Source organism: Ceratotherium simum, chromosome 3, assembly GCF_057802395.1.
Source record: "Ceratotherium simum simum isolate JZ-2026a chromosome 3, ASM5780239v1, whole genome shotgun sequence".
NCBI classification, from domain to species: Eukaryota; Metazoa; Chordata; class Mammalia; order Perissodactyla; family Rhinocerotidae; genus Ceratotherium; species Ceratotherium simum.
This window is the reverse complement of record NC_141902.1, coordinates 41,425,179-41,447,305: the sequence shown is the minus strand read 5'-3', so window position 1 is coordinate 41,447,305 and position 22,127 is coordinate 41,425,179. Positions and strand designations below refer to the sequence as shown.

The 22,127-nt window shown below is 43.4% G+C and overlaps 1 protein-coding gene across 1 annotated transcript in view; it reads right to left on the bottom strand.

Annotated features, from left to right (window-relative positions):
- Nucleotides 1-21,925, bottom strand: part of SORD (sorbitol dehydrogenase) — a 42,441-nt gene extending 20,516 nt beyond the window's left edge. Inside the window, exons 1-2 of the mRNA XM_004421519.3 lie at nucleotides 21,765-21,925; nucleotides 2,088-2,121 (exon numbers count right to left, since the gene is read on the bottom strand). Coding sequence (XP_004421576.1) covers nucleotides 2,088-2,121; nucleotides 21,765-21,827 — 97 coding nt within the window. The 5' untranslated portion in view covers nucleotides 21,828-21,925. The remainder of the gene's footprint in view (nucleotides 1-2,087; nucleotides 2,122-21,764) is intronic.
- Nucleotides 21,926-22,127: the final 202 nt, after the last annotated feature.

The window sequence follows — 22,127 nt, the reverse complement described above, 5'->3', positions numbered from 1 at the left end:
AATTCCTTAAAATAAATCTCCCCCTGCGCTCTCTATATATACATAAATAATAACTCTCTATATAAATATATATAATAAATTTCTCTCCTCTCTCTCTCAGTTCTGTTTCTCCAGAGAACTCTGACTAATACACAGAATAAACAAGATATTATTGGTAGTAAGAAATGTGTCAACCACCTAAGAGAAAAAAACTGTTTTCTAAGAGATAACAGTTTCCAGACAATTAATATGCTATCCCTGATTCTTATTTATTCATTCCAGGGAGGCTGGCAGAATCTAGGCTTGGCAACACTTTGTGAGCTATCAGGCTTCATGCCTGTTGTTTTTTTAAAAAGTGCAGCTTTAATTTAAACCATCCAAAGATTTCAACTGGCATTTCCCCTTCACAGGTTTGAATATAGTAAGATTTGGTGATATTGTTGTTGTCAGTTTTCCAAGTTTAAAATAATGATGCTACTGAGCCCCTGTGCTGAAATAAGTCCTAAAGGATTACTGGCCTAGTCTGACTGAGAGGACCATGTTACAAATATCTCCCTGAGAAAAAACTCTGCCTTAGAAAGACAAAGAGACCCAAGGCTCTGCTATGCATTCAGATGTCTTACACACTGCCCTTACCACAAAACATGGGCGATCCACCAGGTGTGGCTCCGTAGAACTTTCTCTGTCCTTGGCTTTGGTGAACAGAGTAAGAAATGGCAGGGTGAACTCTGAGATCAAAGGTAGGGACAAGTCATCTGAGTTAGGAAAATTATCTCCGAGTTTCCTCTTCTGAAGTTACAAATTTCGAATAAGGGATTAAATCTGACTTGCCAGAACCCTCGCTGAAATTTACCATCCCTTCTCCTTCCAATTCAAGGGCAGCAAGGGACGAGAAAGTGAGAGCAGAATGCTGCTTCAGAGAGAGAAGCAGTGCCAGGATCCTTTGAGTCGAAGACTGCCCTCACCGGGCCACCTCTGGAGTCAACACCAACTCTTCAGGACCTTTCACCTCAACTTTTCAGTGAGGTACCTCTTGCACGTCTCTGAACATGGTATCTTGGTGAAAACACTTAAGCCCTAAATATACATTACTTGCTGAACACTGATAGGAACAGCTATTGCCTGTATTCTTATCACTATAAATCAGTAACCCAGCTGACGTTTGAGTAGCAAAGCTCTGGAGGTTCCAGGAAAGCTGCCTTCAATCTAATGTTCGCACAGAAGCTACAGTTCTGGGGTGAGGTGGGGCAAGGTGGGGAAGCACAGGTCCAACTCATCAAGGACAGAAAGGCAACCTGAGTGGCTGGGTATGGGATGAGCTCTCTCTAGACACTCTCCCTCTTGCCCCCAGCCTCACTTCAGAGTCCTGCAGATTATGAAGTGGGACTCTAGGGACAGGAGGGACTGGAAAACTGTCAGCAGGGATCTGCCCCAGCCAACCTCCCCAGGTACAGACACCACTCCAGGAAACGTGCGTCAGCTCCACCCGGCAGGCTCGCCCAGTGAGGGGCCAGGAGGAGTGGAGCAAAGGTGGTGGGAACCCTGCCCCAGTGTGCTCACTCACTTTCTGCACGTGGTTGATTAGGGCAGTGGGGCAGAGCTCCATGCAGACCCTCCCATCCCCACGGGACAGAACGTCCTGGTCTTCCTGGCATGATGTTCTTTCCTAATGAAAAGATTAAGTTCTGTAGACTCACTCCTTTTCAAAGTTTGGGTTAGCGTTAGGACACGATTTGGCTATCTGAATAGCAGCTTATGGTGGACAGAGTAACCTAACTCTGTCATTAGATCAAAAGAGGAACAGTTCTGCCTTTGGTCCACAAATTGAAGACATTTTAGGTCGAAAACTCTTTGGGACAAGTTGGCAGTCTGATATGGTAACTCTTCTGGTTCTATCATTGCTTCTTTTATTTCATGTAGCAGCCAAGTTAAATCTACCCAGTCATGCTGTGGACAATAGACTAGGTTCAAGCCTAACAAAGACATAGTTTTTAATGGAAGCAAAAGTAATAAACAGTAGGAAAAGGGGTAAGGGAGCAATGCACATGTGTCTCCAGGGTACACAACAGGAAACAATAAAATGTACGTCGAGTTTCCCAAGGACCTACCATCTGGGCCTGGTTCAGGGATAACAGAGTTTTCCTAAAAGAAACAAAACAGAAAAAATTATTTAGCACGCATAATAACTTTACCTTATGAACATTTTCAATTAAAAAAAAATTATAGGGGAGTTTCATTGACATATTTCTTCTTAGAATTAAGAATATACTCAGGCTCAGACCATACTGCTGCTGGCAGATGCCTGAGGGGTACACCGACTAGTGCTGACTCTAATTGCTGAACTCACCCCAGCCACCGGTGCAATTGGCCCTGGACTAAGAGAAAGTATGCTACATGCAACCCCAGGCAGAGAGGAAGTTTGGGCTGCTTCTAGGTCTCTAGATCTGCCTTCCATATAGATCCTTCCCTTTAGAAAAAACACATTCTTAGATACAGATTTGTTTGGTCTGGCAAACTTGTACAGGGAAAGGATGAGGGTGTTTCTGGCAGTTGCACGTGGGGGTTTTTGTCTGGAGCAGGGTGGACCAAGTGTGCATGCTGCTGCTCATTTCCCTTTACATCAATGCACAGCCCAATATTTGGTCCTCTCTTCCAAAATCTCCCACGTGGAGTTTTAGAGGGAACACATAGGACCTAAATTTTGGCCACTCTTCCAGGTTCAAAAAGCAATCCGAGCTATTCTGATGTTCGCAGCTATTATTGTTATTATTTACCAAGCTTTTTTTCCCCATTGCCAACTGGCTAGGAAATTCTTGGCAATGAGGAAGGACAGTGAGCAGCCAATTCCATAGTGTTCATTTTATCAATTCTTCGAAGGCAGCCAAGAAGAGGGAGACGGGATGTGAGATGTTCACAGCACCTACTGTGTGTCAGATAGTGTGCTGGGCTTTACACACCTCATGGCACGTGTTCCTCACCACAGCCCATAGTTTGCAGGTAAGAAACCTGAGGCCGGGAAGTTAGATAACTTGGTCAAGGTCATACTGCCACAGAGTGGATAAACCAGGGCTAAACTCAGGCATGTCTTATTCCCAAGCCTGCTGCACTAGATTCCACAGCACCCCCAAGGTGGAATATGCCTTTTCTCCTCTTCAGGGGTGATGCAAGGAGCAGTCAATGACGTGATGAGAATGCTGGGGCAGGGCCCCATGCAGAGCGCTCTGGGAGGAGGCAGTGCTCAAAGCTTGCCTCCTTCAGAAAGCTTCCCTCAGATGCTTTTATAGGTAGCAATAAACAACGCTGGGGCTATTTTGCTAATAAGATAATAACCTTGACGCCAAAGACCATGCCTTCAGTCTCTTTGGCACCAGGTACAGAGCCCTGCCAGGAACCTAGGGGGCTTGTATTTGTTAAATAATCTCTCCCCATAATAGTGCTTCCATGGAAGGGCTGAGGTTCTCACTGGTTTCAGATTACCAGCCCTGTGTGAAGTAGCTCAATGCTAATCTAACTGCTTGTCTTCAGTTAAACAAAGCCCAAAGTGATAACTCAAATGCCGATTAGCTAACACTATACCTTCTTTGTGTCAGGTCCTATGCTGAGTGCTGTACATGCATCACCACAGTTCATCCTCACAACAGCCCTACGTGGTACTTTCTATTATTATTCCATTTTCCATAAGATGAGTCTGAGGAATGGGGAGATTTAGCAACCTGCCCATGGTAACACTAAGGCAGTAAATCATAGAGCTGCATCCAAAGCAAGGCAGTTTTTCATCTCTTAACAATTTAAACTGGCTATGGAAGGAAGGAAGGGAGTTAGGAAAGAAGATAGGAAGGAAGGAGGGAAGGAGGGAAGGGGAAGGGAGGGGAGGGAAGAGAGGGGAGGGGAGGGAAAAGAGGGGAGGGAAGAGAGGGGAGGGAAGAGAGGGGAGGTAAGAGAGGGGAGGGGAGGGAAGAGAGGGGAGGGAAGAGAGGGGAGGGAAGAGAGGGGAGGGAAGAGAGGGGAGGGGAGGGAAGGGAAGGGGAGAGAAGGAAAGGGGAGGGGAGGGAAGGGAAGGGGAGGGAAGGGAAGGGAAGGGGAGGGAAGGGAAAGGAATCTAGAAATGGGCACCTCAGGACAGCTGGCTGCCACCAAAATCTTTCTCAAAGAAGTTGCTGGTCCCACATCTGACATTACACCACATCAGAGGCTGCTGTGTAGTTATGTTTCTGTTATACTGGGTGAAATTTTAAACTGTAGGTTAAATTGAAACTAAAGACTAAAGCCTTTATTTCAAACATGGAACAGCACCCCATCCTCCCCCTAAAGGCACTAGTAGGCAACTTCCCAAGCACTGAGAGATAATTCCACAGCGTGCTTTTCATATCCTTGCCTCCAACCAGGCCAGGCCAGAACACTCCATTTCCGGGTGGAGTATACCAGCACGGGGTAAGATACCAGCACAAACCAACAGTTGGGCACACCAAATAGGCCCTGGGTCACTAGAGATTACTACAGTAAATATTTGCTGGAGTTAACAGAGTTGACCAACGTTGGCCTTACCACAAGGGCAAAGCTGCAGTGACTCTCCCAAACACTAGGGGGTGCTGTGCTGACAGCCGGTTTTTCCTCAGTAGCAGAACACACTTTATGCAGAACTTAAATACCTCCCCCTGCAAACCAGCTTTCCTTTTTCCTTCTTTTTCTCTCTGACTCTAATCACTTTTACAACTCAGCTTGGATCTGGTCTCCCCTCTCTGCAGGAGACATGCCACCTAAGCACAAGACCATGTTGAGATCAGCCCTTAAGTTTGTAAATATTATCCTAAGCTCAGCTGTGGAGTTCACAATGTTTTAGAAAGTTATTACAGCATGGTTACTAAAATACCTTGCTTTGCATTTGTGGTTACTTGGTATGACGTTGGCTATAATACTGTTTATTTAATCTCCTTTTCTGTCTCAAATTTCGGTGATGATATTCTTTCATTTATCCTATTTCTCAGCTATCAAAGTTTCTTAGCTTCTCTGAGACTTCGAACTTTCACTTGTATCCCCACAGCCCCTTTCTTCATTCCCAAAGGTTTTGTAATCAGGCATACTGAAGGTTTCTTGAACAGGATTTCTTATCTTTCTGTGAGTGATAGTAACAAGGGGATAAAGAGGAATTGAATAATGGTTCTTTACTATACTTATGTCAGTTTTCCAGCATTTTTCACTTCAGGTCAGAAATACATCGCATACATATTTTCTCCCTTGTATCCCCTTCAGCCACCACCCCTCCCCCCCGGAAATAAATCATGAAAATACTTCAGGAACAACTCTCTGTGGAAACATGGAATCATCTCACGTGCCTCTCACATCCTAAAGGTTATCATGCCTTTCCTAAATATATTTTCTCAAATTACCCTAAATATATATTTCCTAAATAAATTCAAATGGCTCCCTTTCCTCTACTTCCACCTCCACCTCTGAATTCACGCCCTCACTATGCCTTGCCCAGGTTGTAGCAACGGCCTCAAGATGAGGAGAAATCGGGAAGATGCTTGTTCCCTCCTCCAGACAAACTGAGCGGTGCAGTGGTGAAGAACTCAGACTCTGGAATCGCCCATCCAAGTGCAAACCCAGGCTCCCCTCCATCAGCCATGCGACCTTGGGGTAGTTAACACACCTCTTTGTGCCCTCAATTTCCTCCTCTGTATCATAAGGATAATCATAAAAGAGAGCACCCAACTCAGAGTAAATAAGTTAGCTCTTACTACAAAAGAAATAAAATTAAACTTCTTTTTCTAGAATTAGCTCACAGTATGGCAGAACCAGCTCTGGACAACCTTGTCCTTTTCCTTTTGAAAGGGTAAAGCTTTAAAAATTGTTTTAGAGAAAAGTTGTATTTCCCTTGTTTTCATGTCAATATTAAGAGAACTTGACTGTTCTTTAAAGGGCTGGAATTTGGAAGAAAGTGGATTAGGATTCCAGAAGTGTTTTTAGGCCTGATTCTATCAGCTGTGGGAAAGAGTGTCAAGCTGCCCCCCCCCACCACCGCCTTAGAGTGAAGGACACTAGGCAGGGCTCCAAGAAGGCACTGGCTTTGTCCCAGGTCCTCGAAGCCCACCTCTGCCACCTGCTCCTGCCTACCAGGTCTCCTGTCAACCTGTTGGCTGGCAGCCCTGCACCCTTGAGAGCAGAGGAAGAGATCTTATTTTTGCTTCCCTCCCTCCTCAATCTTCCCCCTCCCTTGAGTGCTTGAGTGGTGTTTTGAGGTGGGAGGAAAATCCAAAGGTTTCGTAATTGGCCAATTTGTCATAAGACACTTTGTTCTAGCCTTGCTGGTCCTGGCAAACTTGGGGTCAAAGTAGAAGGGTCAGACACTTGCTTTCCCAAAGTCCGCTGAGCAGGTCTCCAGCCAAGGCTCTTGTGGGCTCCAACCAGCCTTCTTCTGCTGATAACAATCCTTCTAAAATGCAAATCCACTTAAAGTGCCCAGTGGCCCTTGAAGATCCTAAACCCCTCCTCTAGCGGCCACCATGCCTCCCTGCAAGCCTCCTGCAATTCCCAAACCCACTCTGCGCTCACTTGCTCACCTCACGGGGGCCATTTCTCCACTGGCTGGCCCCTCTCCTTCTTCAAGATCCCACATGGGGCGGGAACTCAGGGGAACGGAGGCATCTGGGATGACTTCCTAATTCTTGTGGGAACTTGGGGAGATTTAGGTTTGGATATATTGGGATTGTGGTGTCTGGGGACATCCAGGTGGGGCTGTCCAATAGGCAGTTGTACTCCGGGGACTGGCGCTCAGGCGTGGGTCAGGGATAGAGACTCATGAACATGAATCACAAACATGGAGTGAAACAATCACCTCCTGCAAGAAGCCTTCCCTGTCCTCACCAGGCTGGGAAGGTGAGCCCTTCCTCTCTTTTGAGCTTCCCCAGCACCTAGAATTGAATCCACACAGGACGGTTAAAGGATTATTTAATTCTCAGCTGTGACAAATAGATAAATAGACTTAAAATAATTTCCTCCAGATTCAAAATGTATGAACATAACCTATTAGATGGTTCTATATTTTAAGCAAAAATATGAAGTCTCTGAGCTTTGCTGGCTGCTCTAGTCTATTAGTAACATTGATTAAGTGCTCACTCTGCTCACATCTATGTAAGCATTTACTTTTACTTTTACTTTTACTCACTTTACTTTTACATTTACTTTTACTCACATTTACTTTTTTAAAAAAATTATTGAGCTTGTGAAAGATGACATGAGTGGAGCCATATTAAAATAGAGCCGGGGCAGCCATTTCTGAGGAACTGCCTTACACACCTTGTTTTCTTTATCTTCCAAATTGGACCAAACCACCAACATTACATGGAGTCAGTAAGGACAAGAATATCCTGTCTGTAAGGACTGATGAAACTGGACTTTGCTGATGACTGAATCAATAACCAATCAACGAGGTACAAGTCCAGCCTTTTGCTTGATGAATGAATCTCAAGCCAATTTATGAAGTACAAACCCAGCCTTACCTCATCTAGCACCAATGAATTCTTCTTTAATACAACTTACCTCATCTTCCCCCCTTTTTCCCATAAAAACCTTGAGCCCCTCTCCTGTAATCAGGACACTATTTGGATTTCTACCTGAATCTGTGCTCCCTGAATTGCAATTCTTTGATCCCAAGTAAACACTTTGCCTCTTAAACTGGTTTCTGTTTTTGTAGGTTGACAAGCCACATATCACTTTGCAAAATCTGAACATATTTTCTCCAGTAATTAATGTTCTTAGTGTAAATCTGGTTTTGGGAAAACTGCCAGCTCTAACAGCCACACTAAAAGACATATCAAGTAGATGCCAGTATTGTATATATGAGTACATATTTCTCTTCCTTAATTTCTCTGCCCTGCAATTTTAGAAGAGAAATTTCCCCCACACCCATAATTCTAGTTTTTCCCTTCAGAATAGGGCTACTTTTACCACATCTCTTAGTAGTACTAGGACTTATTACACAAAATGTTGCAATCCTACTTATGATATTGTTGACCGCTCCTGCTGCTTTAGGGGGAAATGTTAGCTTTGTGCCTCTTGGCCTTGTGCAGACAAACACACTGCCCATAGCAGTTGGCAGAGAGGGCAGTATTTGCTGGATTTAATTTCCTGTTGGTTATCTAGTTTGAGTTTTGTTTTATTGTTGAAACATTAAGATAAAGGGGAGGGAGGTATTTCTTTGGGCTATTTGCTACTACAAGATTTTCCCTTTTCCTGAAGGAGTTTTAGATTCTATTTGCAGTCTCCAGTGCCTCTGACTGATAAGTCTAGCTCAGGTATTAAAGAGTTAAGGAGCCTACATTTCCTCCCTCAGAGTAATCAACCAGTTTAATCCAGCTGCTCCTTAAATCCTATCAGGGCCCTTTAATTTGATCATCTAGAAGCAGCTGGCTCTGTCAGCTGGTGGCAAAACTAACCAGGGAAAGAGAAGTGATGGCAGAACCACTTGGGCTGCCAATGTTCAAGCCCCCTCATTATGCATCCCCTTGTCCTCATCCAAAAATCTTAACAGTAATGTATATATCAAGGAGGGGACATTTTGAATGTATTGTATTACAGATATAGAATTATCTTGCTTTTAAAAATATTATTACAGATTCAAAGAAATTCTTTTGACCTAGGGTAGAATACATTTCCTCAAAGAGCAAAAAATCAAGAAATATTCTTCATGGTGCCCTTATGAATGTCTAAACTTGATGCTGACACATAATTTTCTCTGCCTTTCATAATTAAACGTCAATCCATCATTCTAAAATGACTATTTCGCTTTTTTTGTAATTTGTAATTAATTTTTTTATTGCGGTAACATTGGTTTATAACATTGTATAAATGTCAGGTGTACATCATTATACGACTAATTCCCTTTTAACTTGTTCTTTCCTCATACAGCTAATCATTGAAGGGGAGCAGAATTTGCCACCCCAAAATATATCTCTTTGGCATAAGGATTATTTTAGGCTGATTATTTTTAAGAAACAGCAGACATAGGAAAAGCTCTGAAAACTCAGTAGAAGTTACCCCTTTGTAAGAGACATTTACATTTATACGAGAAATCTCTGTAAGGTGTCTCCCTTTCCCCAGGAAGAGAAGGATAACTAAATCTCCAGAAACTGTAATCCATGGAGAAGGCACTGACTTAAATTTGCGTAACAACCTTACCCTTGTTTACTGTGCTTTTGCTGGTAACCTTCCATAACTGATCCCCACCCCAGCCCTCTCCCCAACCCCAGCCCCCTCTGGCCCAGGCCATCAACATCTTCTTTTGTCTTTACCTGGAGATAGTATTTAAGGTTGGTGGCTTGGGCCATTTTGGGGAGTTGCTCAGTTTTCCTGGGTATGTCCCATGTATACAGGAGGTATACATGTTATCAAACTTGTTTGTTTTTCTCTGTTAATCTGTCTTTTATTACTAGGGGTCTCAGCGAAGAATCTAGAAGGGTAAAGGGAAAGTTATTTTTCCTCCCCTACATCATAAAACAAAAATCCGACTATACCCCCTCCACAGTGTGGAAGTGGGGGCTATGCGGTTCCTGTTCTTCTCCCCACCCAGACGCTCCTCTCCTGCCTGAACACTGGTAGAGTTGGCTGTCAGGAAGAAGGGAGATCAAGTGTACTGAGGACGGTTGATGGACTGTTACTGATATGTGATGCAACACGTAAGAAATTGACAAGAGCATTTAGAAATGTTTACAGCATTTTGACATTGCCACAACATCCAAATGCAGCAACACATATTGGTCTGTGGCAGTTGGAAATAAAAATAAAATTGGTCCTTCATCTCAGATAGTTTGTGCAGCACTGTATTAAAGCACCCAGCACATGTCTGGAATGCCCTAGGCACTCAACATGTTAATTCCCTTCATTTTTCCTACCATTCAAGTGAAACCTAGAGCATGAAAAAAACAAAGCCACCGCCCGCCCCCCAAAAATAGCTTCTGTGGAGGAAAGCTAATTTGACTGTTTTTTATCTCAACTTCATGAACTAGTAATTCAAATACAGAATTCATTTCCCATGTGGAAGTGAAAAAAGATGGAGTCTCTTGTGTTAAGGCACTAAAATGGAGCCAGGCAGACATGAAGAGCAGAGGAACAAATTCCTCCTTCAGGATGAACTCTTGAACTCATTAGATGCCTGAAATGAATCTGCAAGTCTTCTCAAGGAAGATAAGATTATCGGGACAGAGACCTCATTCCTGTCAGGGTCATCTTTTACATCCCTAAATTTTAATGGCTTGTTTCAACCAACCCTCACCCTATGACTACCTTGCACCTAGAATTTGTTAAAATACATTCCTTTCCCTTTTTTCTCCTTGCCTTTGTTAGCCATGACTATAAAACCTTCCCTCTCCCTTCATTGGCTGGAACACAATGCAAGTACTACTTGAATCTGTGTTCCCAGGCTGCAGTCCTAACAAATCCCAAATAAACTTTTTTTGTTAAAGTCTATCAGAGTCTACCTCATAACTGGTTGACATTTCTTGGCGTAGCCAGCAGGATCCAGTGACCACCTCAAAACTCCGGTGCCTCTGTGGACCCATGGAAGGCACCTCCAAAAGACTGTTCTCTGACATCTCCACTGGCAAGCTCGGAGATCTGGTGGTGAATTCTCCTGGATCAAAACCTCCCAATTTTTAAGGTCGAGGTTTACATCAAACTGATCTTTATTTGGGCATTTCTGGTTGTAGTTGGAAGGAAGGAAGATTCTGCCTCTGCTTAAGGCAGGGGTTTCAGGTTCAAGGATTTCTTTTCTGTCCTCACTCTTTTGGAGGGGAGGATTCCATCCTCCTCTTAACTAGGTGGAGGATTTGAGTTTAAGGACTTTTCTTGGTGAATGTTATTGTAGCTCTATTAGTTTTTTGTTTTATTAAAGTGGCCACATTCTCTTACTATCAGAAATTCTGCTGTTCTTGATAACCAATGCAGACCCCTTAGCTTCTCCTATCACCCAAATGAGGGTCCTCTGACTCCCAAGATAAGAGATATTGCTTCTTCTGACCCCTTTCAGTGTGTTTCTAAGTGACTAGAAACCTAGTGGAAGTGTCGGAACTCTGTCCATGACGTGCAGCGGTCTCACAGGGCCTTGCAATCAATGAATATACCCCATTCCTGGGTCAGAAGGAACTCCATAAGCTCGTCTGGGAGGTACACATAAAGGACTGGTCACCCTAGGACCTTGAGCAACCTGACCCCACCTGGAGACCAGGATTTTCCAAGACATATAAAAGAGAGACCAACAGCCCGTTGGTGACACTTTGGGAAGTGGTCCTCACAAGCAGCACATACTCGACCCAAAACACATACCCTCCTGCCTCGGTCATCCAAGAACAGTCTGCTCTAAATTATGGGGAACAATTATTCTAGAACAACCATAAATGATCAAGCTCCCTCAGGAATTCTAGCTGGTTTTACATTTAAGAACTACAGTCGTCCTTTTGTAAATTTTTGTCCCAGTGGACTGATAACACCAGAGATGATTTAAAATTACAGTGGCCACTTTGGGGCTCCTTTGAGCTTCCAAAACTTGTCTTTTTGTGCACTAGATTTGAGAACTATGGAACAGACAGATTAAATGCAATCTTTAATCTCTAAAGAATCAAGCGCACCACCTTCTGGCACATCTGCTTAAAAACCATGGTCTTGGAAGCTGTAAATATTTACAAAGGACAGCAAAATCTTACTAAGCTTGTTTCCTGTCCTGAAAGCTTGGGTTGGTAACCATCAGGTTGGAAGCCCTAAAATATGGTTGGAAAGAAATTCAGCTTGCACCCATTTGTGGTCAGATATGGCTGTACAGAAATTTGAGTTGAACTCCATTTGCGGCTAGGGTCCTACCAAACTGCTGCCAGCCTCAGGGGAATTACAATGGCCATTAGAATGAACATTCCAATTAGATAAGGTCATTTAAGAAGTGCACTTAAAAGCAAAGGCTCCAAAATTCCAAAATATTGAAAATTTTGTTGCAAAAAGCTAATGAAAAATCAAGTTATAAGAGGTACCTAAAAGAAAAGACTATATAAAAGTCTGTTAAATTATGGCTTTACAGACACCCCCATAATCTATCTTCAAAAAAGGGCCCAGTATGAGCCCTTCCCAGAGTTAACAAGACTCTGAGAAATTTTCTGAGAAACTGCTACATTATTCCCTTAAACAGTCAAGAGGAAACTAAAATTAAAAATTAATGGAGTTGTTTAACACTGCCATAAATATTTACCATTTGTCCCAGCTGAAACCTGACAAGATATTTGAAAGGATTTAGCAACTTATGATCAGAAATTTGGCCAAATTGGAAGCTTGATATTCACAGCCTGATAGGAACTTTTTTTATATAGGACTTCTTCCCTGATATTCAGAGCCTGATAGGAACTTTTTTTATATATGCCTTCTTCCCTAAGTTAAAATAAGACTATGTATCCAGAAGGAAAGAAGTAAATTAGGGATGATGTAGATCAAATTAGGGATGGATAGTAGATCAACTTCTGATGTCATTTAAGTTACAACCCAATTTCTGAGGAATTGAGAGCAACTGTCCTTATCTTATAAATCTTTACAAAACTGGAAATGCAGCCCTAGAGGCAGTTCAGATTCCACCCATTCCCTTTCACCAATCCCAAAAACCTCCCCTATTTATCTCAAAAAGCTTGTAACCTTTCCAGGAACTGTTATCTAGACCATCACCAATTCCTAAACCAATAATCTTAATTTATTCTAAATTACTGCCAGAAATACAGTTTAGATCCAACTATTCTATTATAAATTAGTGAGATTTGTATTGTACCTCATCCATGGCAAAAATTTAATTAAAACTATTTAAGGTCTCTGCTTGCGTCTGTCTATGTATCTATGTATGTCTGCATATGTGTATTATATATATGTGATATTTTTCTACCTATGGATGGTACAATTTCTGAAAGAACTCTATTTAATTGATTTAAAGAAGTGCTTATGTAAATTATTTCTAAATGTAATAGAAACTAACCCAAATGTTTTTCAAGTTAACATGACATAAAATAATCTTTGATAAATGAAAGCTTATTTAAGTTTGTTGGTTTGATTGAAATAAGCATATTTTCAGAGTTATCAGCACTGGATATGATGCAGACATGCAGCCTTCATTCTAGCTGGGTTTGTTAGTCAAAAAAAGCTCATTTTATCTCTGTTATAAAATATGTCACCAAAAATAACAACTTAGAATGATAGCTGATTTTGTCTAACGTCACATGAAGTTTTTGTAGGCAATCTAAACATAATTATTGGGAACAAGTAAACTGAACAGATGTAAGTAAAATAAAAGTTTTGGGGTGAACTTTTTAACAATAATTATGTGTTATGGCATATGTACTTAAAAATAACTTCAGAACCTTTAATAACTTGAAACCTTGGAGTTTTGCTAAATTAAGCTAAAAATAGAAATTTATTGAGTATCTAGGTAATTTCCATGTAAGATAAAATATTAGACATTAATACTAAACATAGATTTATCTACCTTTGGCTTCTTACTACAGAGAAACTAGAAAAATATTTGGGTTTATTAATAAACATGTTTGGTGCCATGCTGATAAATTTTCTATGAGAAAGCACATGTCTCTAGACAGTATATATAAGTCTGCCAATCCATAGGATGCTAATATAAAAGAATAAGGGAAACATCTCTGTATACAAGGAAAGTAAGACATATGTTTTCAGTAAAGAAGGTGTAAGTGATGGAGATATTTTTGTTTGTTTTGTTAAGAAAGTAAACTGTCCTAAAGTACTAGGAAGGAAGGAAGCCATGGGACAAAATTCTGAATGTAAAAAAGAAAGTTATAGAAGGTTTATGGAAGAGGAACCTTGAGGAAAGATTTTGTGCATGGTCAAGTTGGCTAAAATTGAAATGAAGTTAATTAAGTAAATGAGTTTTAATATCAAAAGTAAGCTGGTGTAAAATTAGAATTTGGTTTTCTCTCTCTTAAAAGGGTAGTTTACTTGGACTTTTAATCTCTTTGATAAAGAGATTATGAAAGGTTTTTCTTCACTTTTGAGTAAGTCTACCTAAAAGGCAAGGATTCTATGTTTTGTCAAAATAATTTCCTATGTTCAAAAAGCTGAGGTCTCTATTAAGACAGCTAAGGTGTTTTTTTTTTTTCCTGTTTAACTCTCTAAGGTTTTTTTTTTTTTTTTTTTGGTGAGGAAGATCAGCCCTGAGCTAACATCCATGCCAATCCTCCTCGTTTTTGCTGAGGAAGACTGGCTCTGAGCTAACATCTATTGCCAATCCTCCTCCTTTTTTTCTCCCCAAAGCCCCAGTAGATAGTTCTATGTCATAGTTGCACATCCTTCTAGTTGCTGTATGTGGGACGTGGCCTCAGCATGGCCGAAGAAGCGGTGCATCAGTGCGCGCCTGGGATCCGAACCCGGGCTGCCAGTAGCGGAGCACGCACACTTAACCGCTAAGCCATGGGGCCGGCTCCTCTCTAAGGTTTTTTTTTCCTGCCTTTAACATCTTCTGTTGTCACTGGTTAAATGGATAACTAAGCATTTTTTCACAGTGAACTATGATCCTATTTGATTTAGTGTTTTAAAACCTTTTGATGTTTTTAACAAACTTCCCCAAAATTCAAATCCTAAATAGAGTCTTTCTTTTGACCAGAAAGTAACTTTGAGAATTTCCAGCAGATCCCTGGGACTTCTTAAAGAACTGGTTCTCTCTTCCTATAAAGAGGGAGATAATTAGGTTTATTTGTTACATTAAATTGCATGGGAAGCACTGTCAAATAAATGATGATAAACCTTTTAGGTTATATTGTGTGGGTAAATGGTATTAATGTAAGTGTTCTAAAATTTTTTTAAAATTCCTAAAAATCTGACATGTCCTGGTATAATTCTAGTCATTATCTTAAAATGTGTTATAGAAATAACTAAATTTCCTTGTCAATTGCATTGTAATCAGATCTTTAACTATGCCATTTTAAGTCTTTTGTCATTTACAGACAGTTACTGTTTTACTCTGATGCTTTTGCAAATATGTTTCTTCAAAGAGACTCATGGAAAGGACTCTGACACTTACTCCAAAATACAGGTTTCTGATGAACTTTCAGATCATAAAACTGAACTGGATTTAAAGAAATCTTTTCTTTTAAGCTATCAACAATTTGGTAAGATATACCTTTGTGAACAAAGATGAAACATCTACTTTTATCCTTACCTGATCCCTCCAGAATTTAGAAACTCTCAGTGAGTATTCTTCTTTTCACTGATATAAATAACCAGGCCAAGTTTTTAATACAAACAAATTAGTTTTACTGTGATTACCTTTGGTAAAAAATGAGGGTAACTGTGGAGAGAAAAATTATGTTACACCTTTGTAGATGTTGGATTCTAGTCCTGTTAATTGCCTTTGAGGTTTTGTTATATAACTATAGACTGGACTCCCCTGGCCTAAGGTACTGCCTTTGGTCTTGCCAACCGATCACAGTGCCCTCTTTGGAAAACATAAACTGACCCCAAATGAGATGGTCACTGGCAGATCAGTGTGTGTTGGTATAGATCCTTCTGCTGATCCCTTGTCTTATGCTAGTATGACCAGCTACTGTTAAGTCTCTAATGTCTTATACTCAAGCCTATCATCAACAGGATAAAGAAGTTTTCTTGGATTCCAATTTAAAGGATCCTGTTGGTCATAGTCTAGAGCCTCGTAACTGGGTATTCTGGAAGTATCAGCATCAGAAAACAGTCCTCAAGCCCCATTGGAAAGGACCATACCAAGAGCTCCTAATCACTGACACTGCTGCAGAATTAGAAGGCATTTAACCTTGGAAATACATCTCACAGCTAAACAAGGTTCCACCTGACATCTGGTCCTGTACAAATGCTGGAGACCTCCAAATCAAACTGACTAGGAACAGAAGCTGCCAACATCTGAGACAGACAGTTGTCCCAAGACCCTGGACCAAGCCTGTATACCTACTTCTATGAGTATTTTAATATTACCATTGTCATATTGTTCAAATGTCATTTAAGATTTTTCTGATACTGTGTTTGTCTTTACAAATCCACATCTGAATGGGCCCCTGATAGCAATATCTTTTTACAATGGGTTCATCTCTTCACTATACACAAAAATCAATCCAACTGTTGGATATGTGGGAAAAACCTTTGGCCTGGCTGCCACCTGGGTGGTTATGACATTGCACGCTAGGTTTCCTTTGGATGCAAGAAAGGGTTCACCCTAAATTAACAACTGCTGCTAATCTCCCTTTTCCTCAAAGCCAGATGGACTCATGCAGTTTTTATTTAGTTGGCTTCCTACAGGCATCAGCACATTTCTGTGGTCCAGATTACAACTCCTAATTCTATTACTCCTTGGAATTTTTGTAGTTATTATGATGTTTAAACTAACCACTATTTTCTTCACTCAGTGTTGTAAAACCAGCATTCAGGCTAAAGTTATGGTCTTACAACCAATATATGGACTTGATTCCCCAACTTCCATGTCTCTTCAAGACACTCTCATCAATGTAGAGACACATCCTTATGAATTTGGCCTTCCTTCATCTTGTCTGCCTTATTGCTCAAATGTGGCCTTGCCTAATGATAAATAAGAGACTACCTGTATAATCTCATTCCTATTTTCCCCCACTGAGGGACTGGAGGGATCTGGCTATATGAGGGACTAATAAAAACTGATCACCATTGCTACAATTCTGGTAGATTTTGATCAAAAGGGGAAAATGTGGAATTGAAAAAAGATGGAGTCTCTCATGTTAAGGCATTAAAATGGAGCCAGGCAGACATGAAGAGGAGAGGAACAAATTCCTGCTTCAGGATGAACTCTTGAACTCATTAGATGCTTGAAATGAATCTGCAAGTCTTCTCAAGGAAGATAAGATTATCGAGACAGAGACCTCATTCCTGTCAAGGTCATTGTCTACAGACTTACAGACGTCTACAGACATCATCTACTTTAATGGCTTGTCTCAACCGACCCTTACCCCATGACTACCTTGCATCTGGAATTTGTTAAAAGACACTCCTTTCCCCTTTTTTTCTTTGCCTTTGTTAGCCACAACTATAAAACCTTCCCTCTGCCTTCCTGAATATGTGTTCCTGGGATGCAGTCCTAACAAATCCCAAATATGCTTCTTTTTGTTTAAGTCTATCAGAGTATACCCCATAATTGGTTGGCACTCAATTAAAAGCAACTTCTGGATTTCTCAAGACTGACCAAAGAAGCATAAGGTAGTTACACTGGTAAATACAGTTGAATACAAGATTATTGCCTGAGCCCACATTATAATAATTTATTAAGAACTGTCCACATAAAACAAAAAAGACAAAAATTTAACGAGAATTCATGTTTGAAGGTGTTGGTCTTTATCTCTTTTTATGCTGAGATGGTTTAAGTGTCCAATTCTCAGGGGTCCTAGCATTCTGCTTAACTCCATGGTTAGTACAAACGATTAGCTGGGCCTTTTACATGCACTGTCATATCTAATCCTCACACGACCCAAAGGTGAGTACTACTATCATCCCCATTATACAGAGGGGAAATTGAAGTGAAAAGTAATTTGGTGAGTTATACAACTAGAAACAGTAGAGCTGGGACTAAACTCCACTCTGGGCCTCAACCTGGCTTGTGACTTTATTACCGTTTCCATTTAAAGAGGATCTCAGTGAGCTGACACTGCTGACAGCCGTTTGCCTCTTTATGCATCAGCTTGATCACCTCTCCCCTTGCTCCCTTGAAGTCTGTACATTCTCTACTTAAAACAAAGGGGGAAAAGTTGAAAGTCCTTAAGTCTCAGATTTTTTGTTCTGTTTTCCTCATTATAAAAGAAAACCACCAGTCTCTTAATATATATGTGTGTATGTATACATATGAATTACAACCCCACTTACAAAAGCCCAGAGCCCAGACCACCATGTAGGCCTGAAGCTCCAGCCCAGGGAGCCCTGGAGCTGCCAGAGCTCTTCCCTTGCTGTGGCCAAGGTGATCACTAGCTACCTAGCAGGGAAGAAGTTTAATTTTTCCTTCCCTGCAGCCACAGCATCAAGAAAGAAAAGGGAATCCTGCCTTTTCCGTAGGCGGGAGGAAGGCTGGATGTTAGGTTTCCTTCCTGGCAGGTGGGAGACGAGTTTCAAGCGGCCCAGGTCACATTTTCCCACGGAACCAGGGATGCTAGCTGGTTCCTGGCCTTACCTGAAGCAGGAAGGCAGCACTGGGAAGTGTTAAGCCCTTGCTTTCTGCTTCAGAACCCTTCCGAATCCTGCTTCAGATTCTAGGAATGGGCCTTTCCCCAGACAACTCCCTTCACATGAGGCATGAACCATTTTTATCAGCAGACGCTGTTCCTGTAGGCCCAAATGGCCACAGCCTGTGCCCAGGAAATCTTGGATTTCATTTCGGTTCCCCCACAGAGAGGGAGCCTGTGTTCCCCCTCAAAGCTTCCCCAGGACTGTTCTTCCCTGTTGCTCTCTCTAGTTTACAATTAGTACCACTGACCCCAACTCCAAACCACTTAGCCTATTCACCTTAAGGAAGGGGTGGAGGGGCAAGGATACCCTACTGGGAGGGCTCCCTATGGAGGTGCTAGGGCACGACTGTGCTCGGGAGGCAGTGGTGAGGGCCCAGAAGGGTTTATGTTGGGTTGCAGGTATCTCTGAGGCAGCACAGGCATCCCTGGTCACTCTCCTCAGCCGACAGCTTTCTGCCCTTTCCCCTCCAGTGTCGGGGCACTCTCCAGGGTAATGTCCTTCACTTCATGCCTTCTCACTCTACATGTCCCACTCAGACTAGGCAAGCTCTCCATCCACAATTTCCCCCCAGGGCGCTACTTTGTGCAGGACAATACGGTCAATGTGTCACTTAACAACGGGGACATGTTCTGAGAAATGCATCATTAAACAATTTCGTCATTGTGCCAACATCATAGAGTGTACTTACACAAACCTAGATGGTATAGCCTACTACACACCTAGGCTATACGGTACTAATCCTATGGAACCACTGTCATATATGCTGTCTGTCATTGACTGAAATGTTGTTACACGGTGCATGACTGTACTTTGTTGTGCAAGACAGCGCTGTAAACTGAATGAAGTCTACCCCTCAGTCATTGAGACAACCAACCCCCCCTTACACATTTCCAGACCCCCTGGGCAGGGGTGCAGCACTGCTCAGTAGAGAAGCAAATGACTCCTGAATCTCCATCTCCAGCCCAGAAATCATCCCTGCACTCCTAGAACCAAGGTAATTTCTCAAAGACACCTTGATGTCCTGTCCCAGAGACATCTTACACTGAAACCTGATCTCATCATTTTCATCCACTCTCCCTTGTCTAGTAAATGACCCCACCACCTCCCACTCTCAAACAGACCTGAAGTCCTCTTGAATCCACCTAGAACCCTTTTACCCAGTTACGGAACCAATCCCACAACCACAGTCTACATTCTCACAACCACAAGCTACATTCTCTAGCCCATCACATTTTCTAGAGCCCTTTTTTTTTTTTTTTTGTGAGGAAGATCAGCACTGAGCTAACATCTATGCCAATCCTCCTCTTTTTGCTGAGGAAGACTGGCCCTGGGCTAACACCCGTGCCCATCTTCCATCTTCCTGTACTTTATATGGGACGCTGCCACAGCGTGGCCTGAAAAGCGGTACATTGGTGCGCGCCCGGGATCCAAACCCGGATGGCCAGCAGCAGAGTGTGAGCACTTAAGTGCTACACCACGGGGCTGGCCCCTTCTAGGGCCTTTAGGCTACACCCACCCCTACCTAGCCCCTAATCCAGTCAGAGTGGATTCTTAAAGAAAGCGGACAAGATCAATTTTAAGGTGAGCTGCCTGCCCCCTCCAATCTTCAAGGCTTTGTTCTACAGAGCCAGCACAAACACACAGTCTGGCTGAACAGTGGCGGAGCCTGGGTTCAGGAATTAAGGCACAGCAGAACCTGGGGTTGTAATTCTGCTACCTATTAGGTACATGACCCTAAAGCAGGTCCTGAGCAGGTGGAGAGGCAGGTCCTGTCCACTGCTCCAGCTTCACCACTTGTGTTTTCAGTGCATCACACTATTTACAGGGCCAGTAAACAGGACCTGTTATCTTGTACCTCACGTATCTTTGCACTTGCTCTTCTATTTGCCTGAATGACTTCTACTTATCCTTCAAGAACCAACTCAAGTGGCATCCATCTCCTCTAGGGCCTCTTCCCTGCGAGGCCTTAACTCCCCACCGCCTCCATCAAAGCTCTCACACTCTGTTGTAATTGTTTACTTCATCTGTCTGGCTGCCTAGAGCAGCTTGGGGGTAGGAGCTGTGTCCGCCTCCTCTTCTCTGGGCCCCTGCCCCCAACCCAGTGCTTAGCACACAGCAGGCACACTCTCATCTGGAAAACGTTTGTGGAATGAAGGACCGAGTTTGAAATCACTCTGTAAGCTGTGTAGAGCTGTACCACTTTCCCTTCCTCCTAATACCATCTAGTGTATTACCATAATAAACACTAACTGTCACTTTAATTCAGGACCTTGGGTGGAGGCTCCAAGGTGAGTGGAGAGAGCACTGGAACAGGAGTCTGAGATCTTGTCTGGGCTCTGTTAACTAATCCAGCCTGACACCTTGGGGAATGGCACTTTCCTCAACTGAGGAAATGGAGATTTGGCTCAGGGCACTTCTTAATCTGGGGTCCACAGACCTCCAGAGGGTCTACGGAGGGGCTTGAAGGAAGTCCACGAATTCTCTGAAATTGCTGTCAAACTCAGTCTGTTTGCATTCTTTGGGGAGAGAGACCACAGATTCTCAAAGTCACGAAATGCTAATCTGGATAATCTGAGGCTCTCCAATCTAGATCCTGATGCATGTTTTCTTTGAGGAGGAAGGCGGTGCCCGGGAGCAGCAGAGACGGCTGGCACCCATCCCACATACCCACTGCCATCCCAGGCCCATCTGAGATGGACTTTGTCAAAGGAGCCCTGGCCCAACCACAGGGCTGTCTCTGCAGCTCTCTAACCTTTGGCCCCACCTGCCAGGAAGCAGAGGCAGGGTCGGGGGTGGGACAAGACCTATACATAATGCTCTTAAAGGGACAGGGGAGCAGGATCAGAAAAGAAACCAGATGTGGACCATGGGAGGTAAAGAGGAAAGGAGCTTTAGAGACATGGAGACTATCAAGATCCGGAAGTCTGGTACAGGCACAGGGAATACCAGGAGTCCTGGAGTTGGAAGGCCTGTGCTGGAAGGAAAGGAGAAAGATGCTGGCACTTTCTGAGTACCTAGTAAGTGCTGGGTATTCTCGTAATAAATCCTGCAAAGGAGGTTTTCAATAGCCCCAAGCAAAAGAGATTAAATACAAGCTTTTAGATGTCCCTCTGGTCCCCCTTTCTGCCCTGCACTGTCTGCCCAGAGGAGATGTTAGGGGCATGTCCTAAATCGGGCAGCCTCCCTGCTATCTCTTCCGAAAAGTGCAATGACAAGAGGCTGAACTACGAATCTGCAGCTGGCAAAGCAGGGAGAAGACTTCAATCATTTTGCAACCTTCCTAGACTCCGGCCACGTGCCAGCTACAGGCTAGGTTCCGGGAGGCACGCGACAAGAAGCTTGCTCTTAGCTCATGAGAACCAACCGCCGACCGCCCTCCTCCCCCAACAGGGCAACCAGCAGGGATCTGGGCGGCCAGGGAGCGAGTGGTGCGGGGCCCGGCCCTGGGCTGGAATAGGCGAGCTGGGACTGAGGCTGGGCTCGGAGACGAGTGGGACAGGGTCGGGGTAGGCTCCCCACTCCCCTTCCCGTTTTACCAGGCGCAGGTCCCCGGGTCCGTGCACCACCACGGAGAGGTTCTCGGACTTAGCCGCCGCCATGTCGCTCTCTCCCTCCCGGGCCCAAGCCGCAGTCCGCAGGACGCGCGGTGGTTCTGGAGGCTGCCTGCAGAGGGTCGTGGGCAGCAGGCGGGAGGCCGGGCTTGGGCTAGGCTGCGCGCGCCCGGCCGGGGGCGGGGCTTCCTCGTCCCTGACAGCCGGGGCGGGGCTAGCGTGGAGGGCGGAGCGGCCCTGCTTCCACCCCGCAGCGCAAGCCCGAAGGGCATGGGGAGGGTGCTGGGAGGGGCGAGATCGATCCGCTGCTTCCACCTGCGACGCACCTCTTATGTCGGCCTCACATCC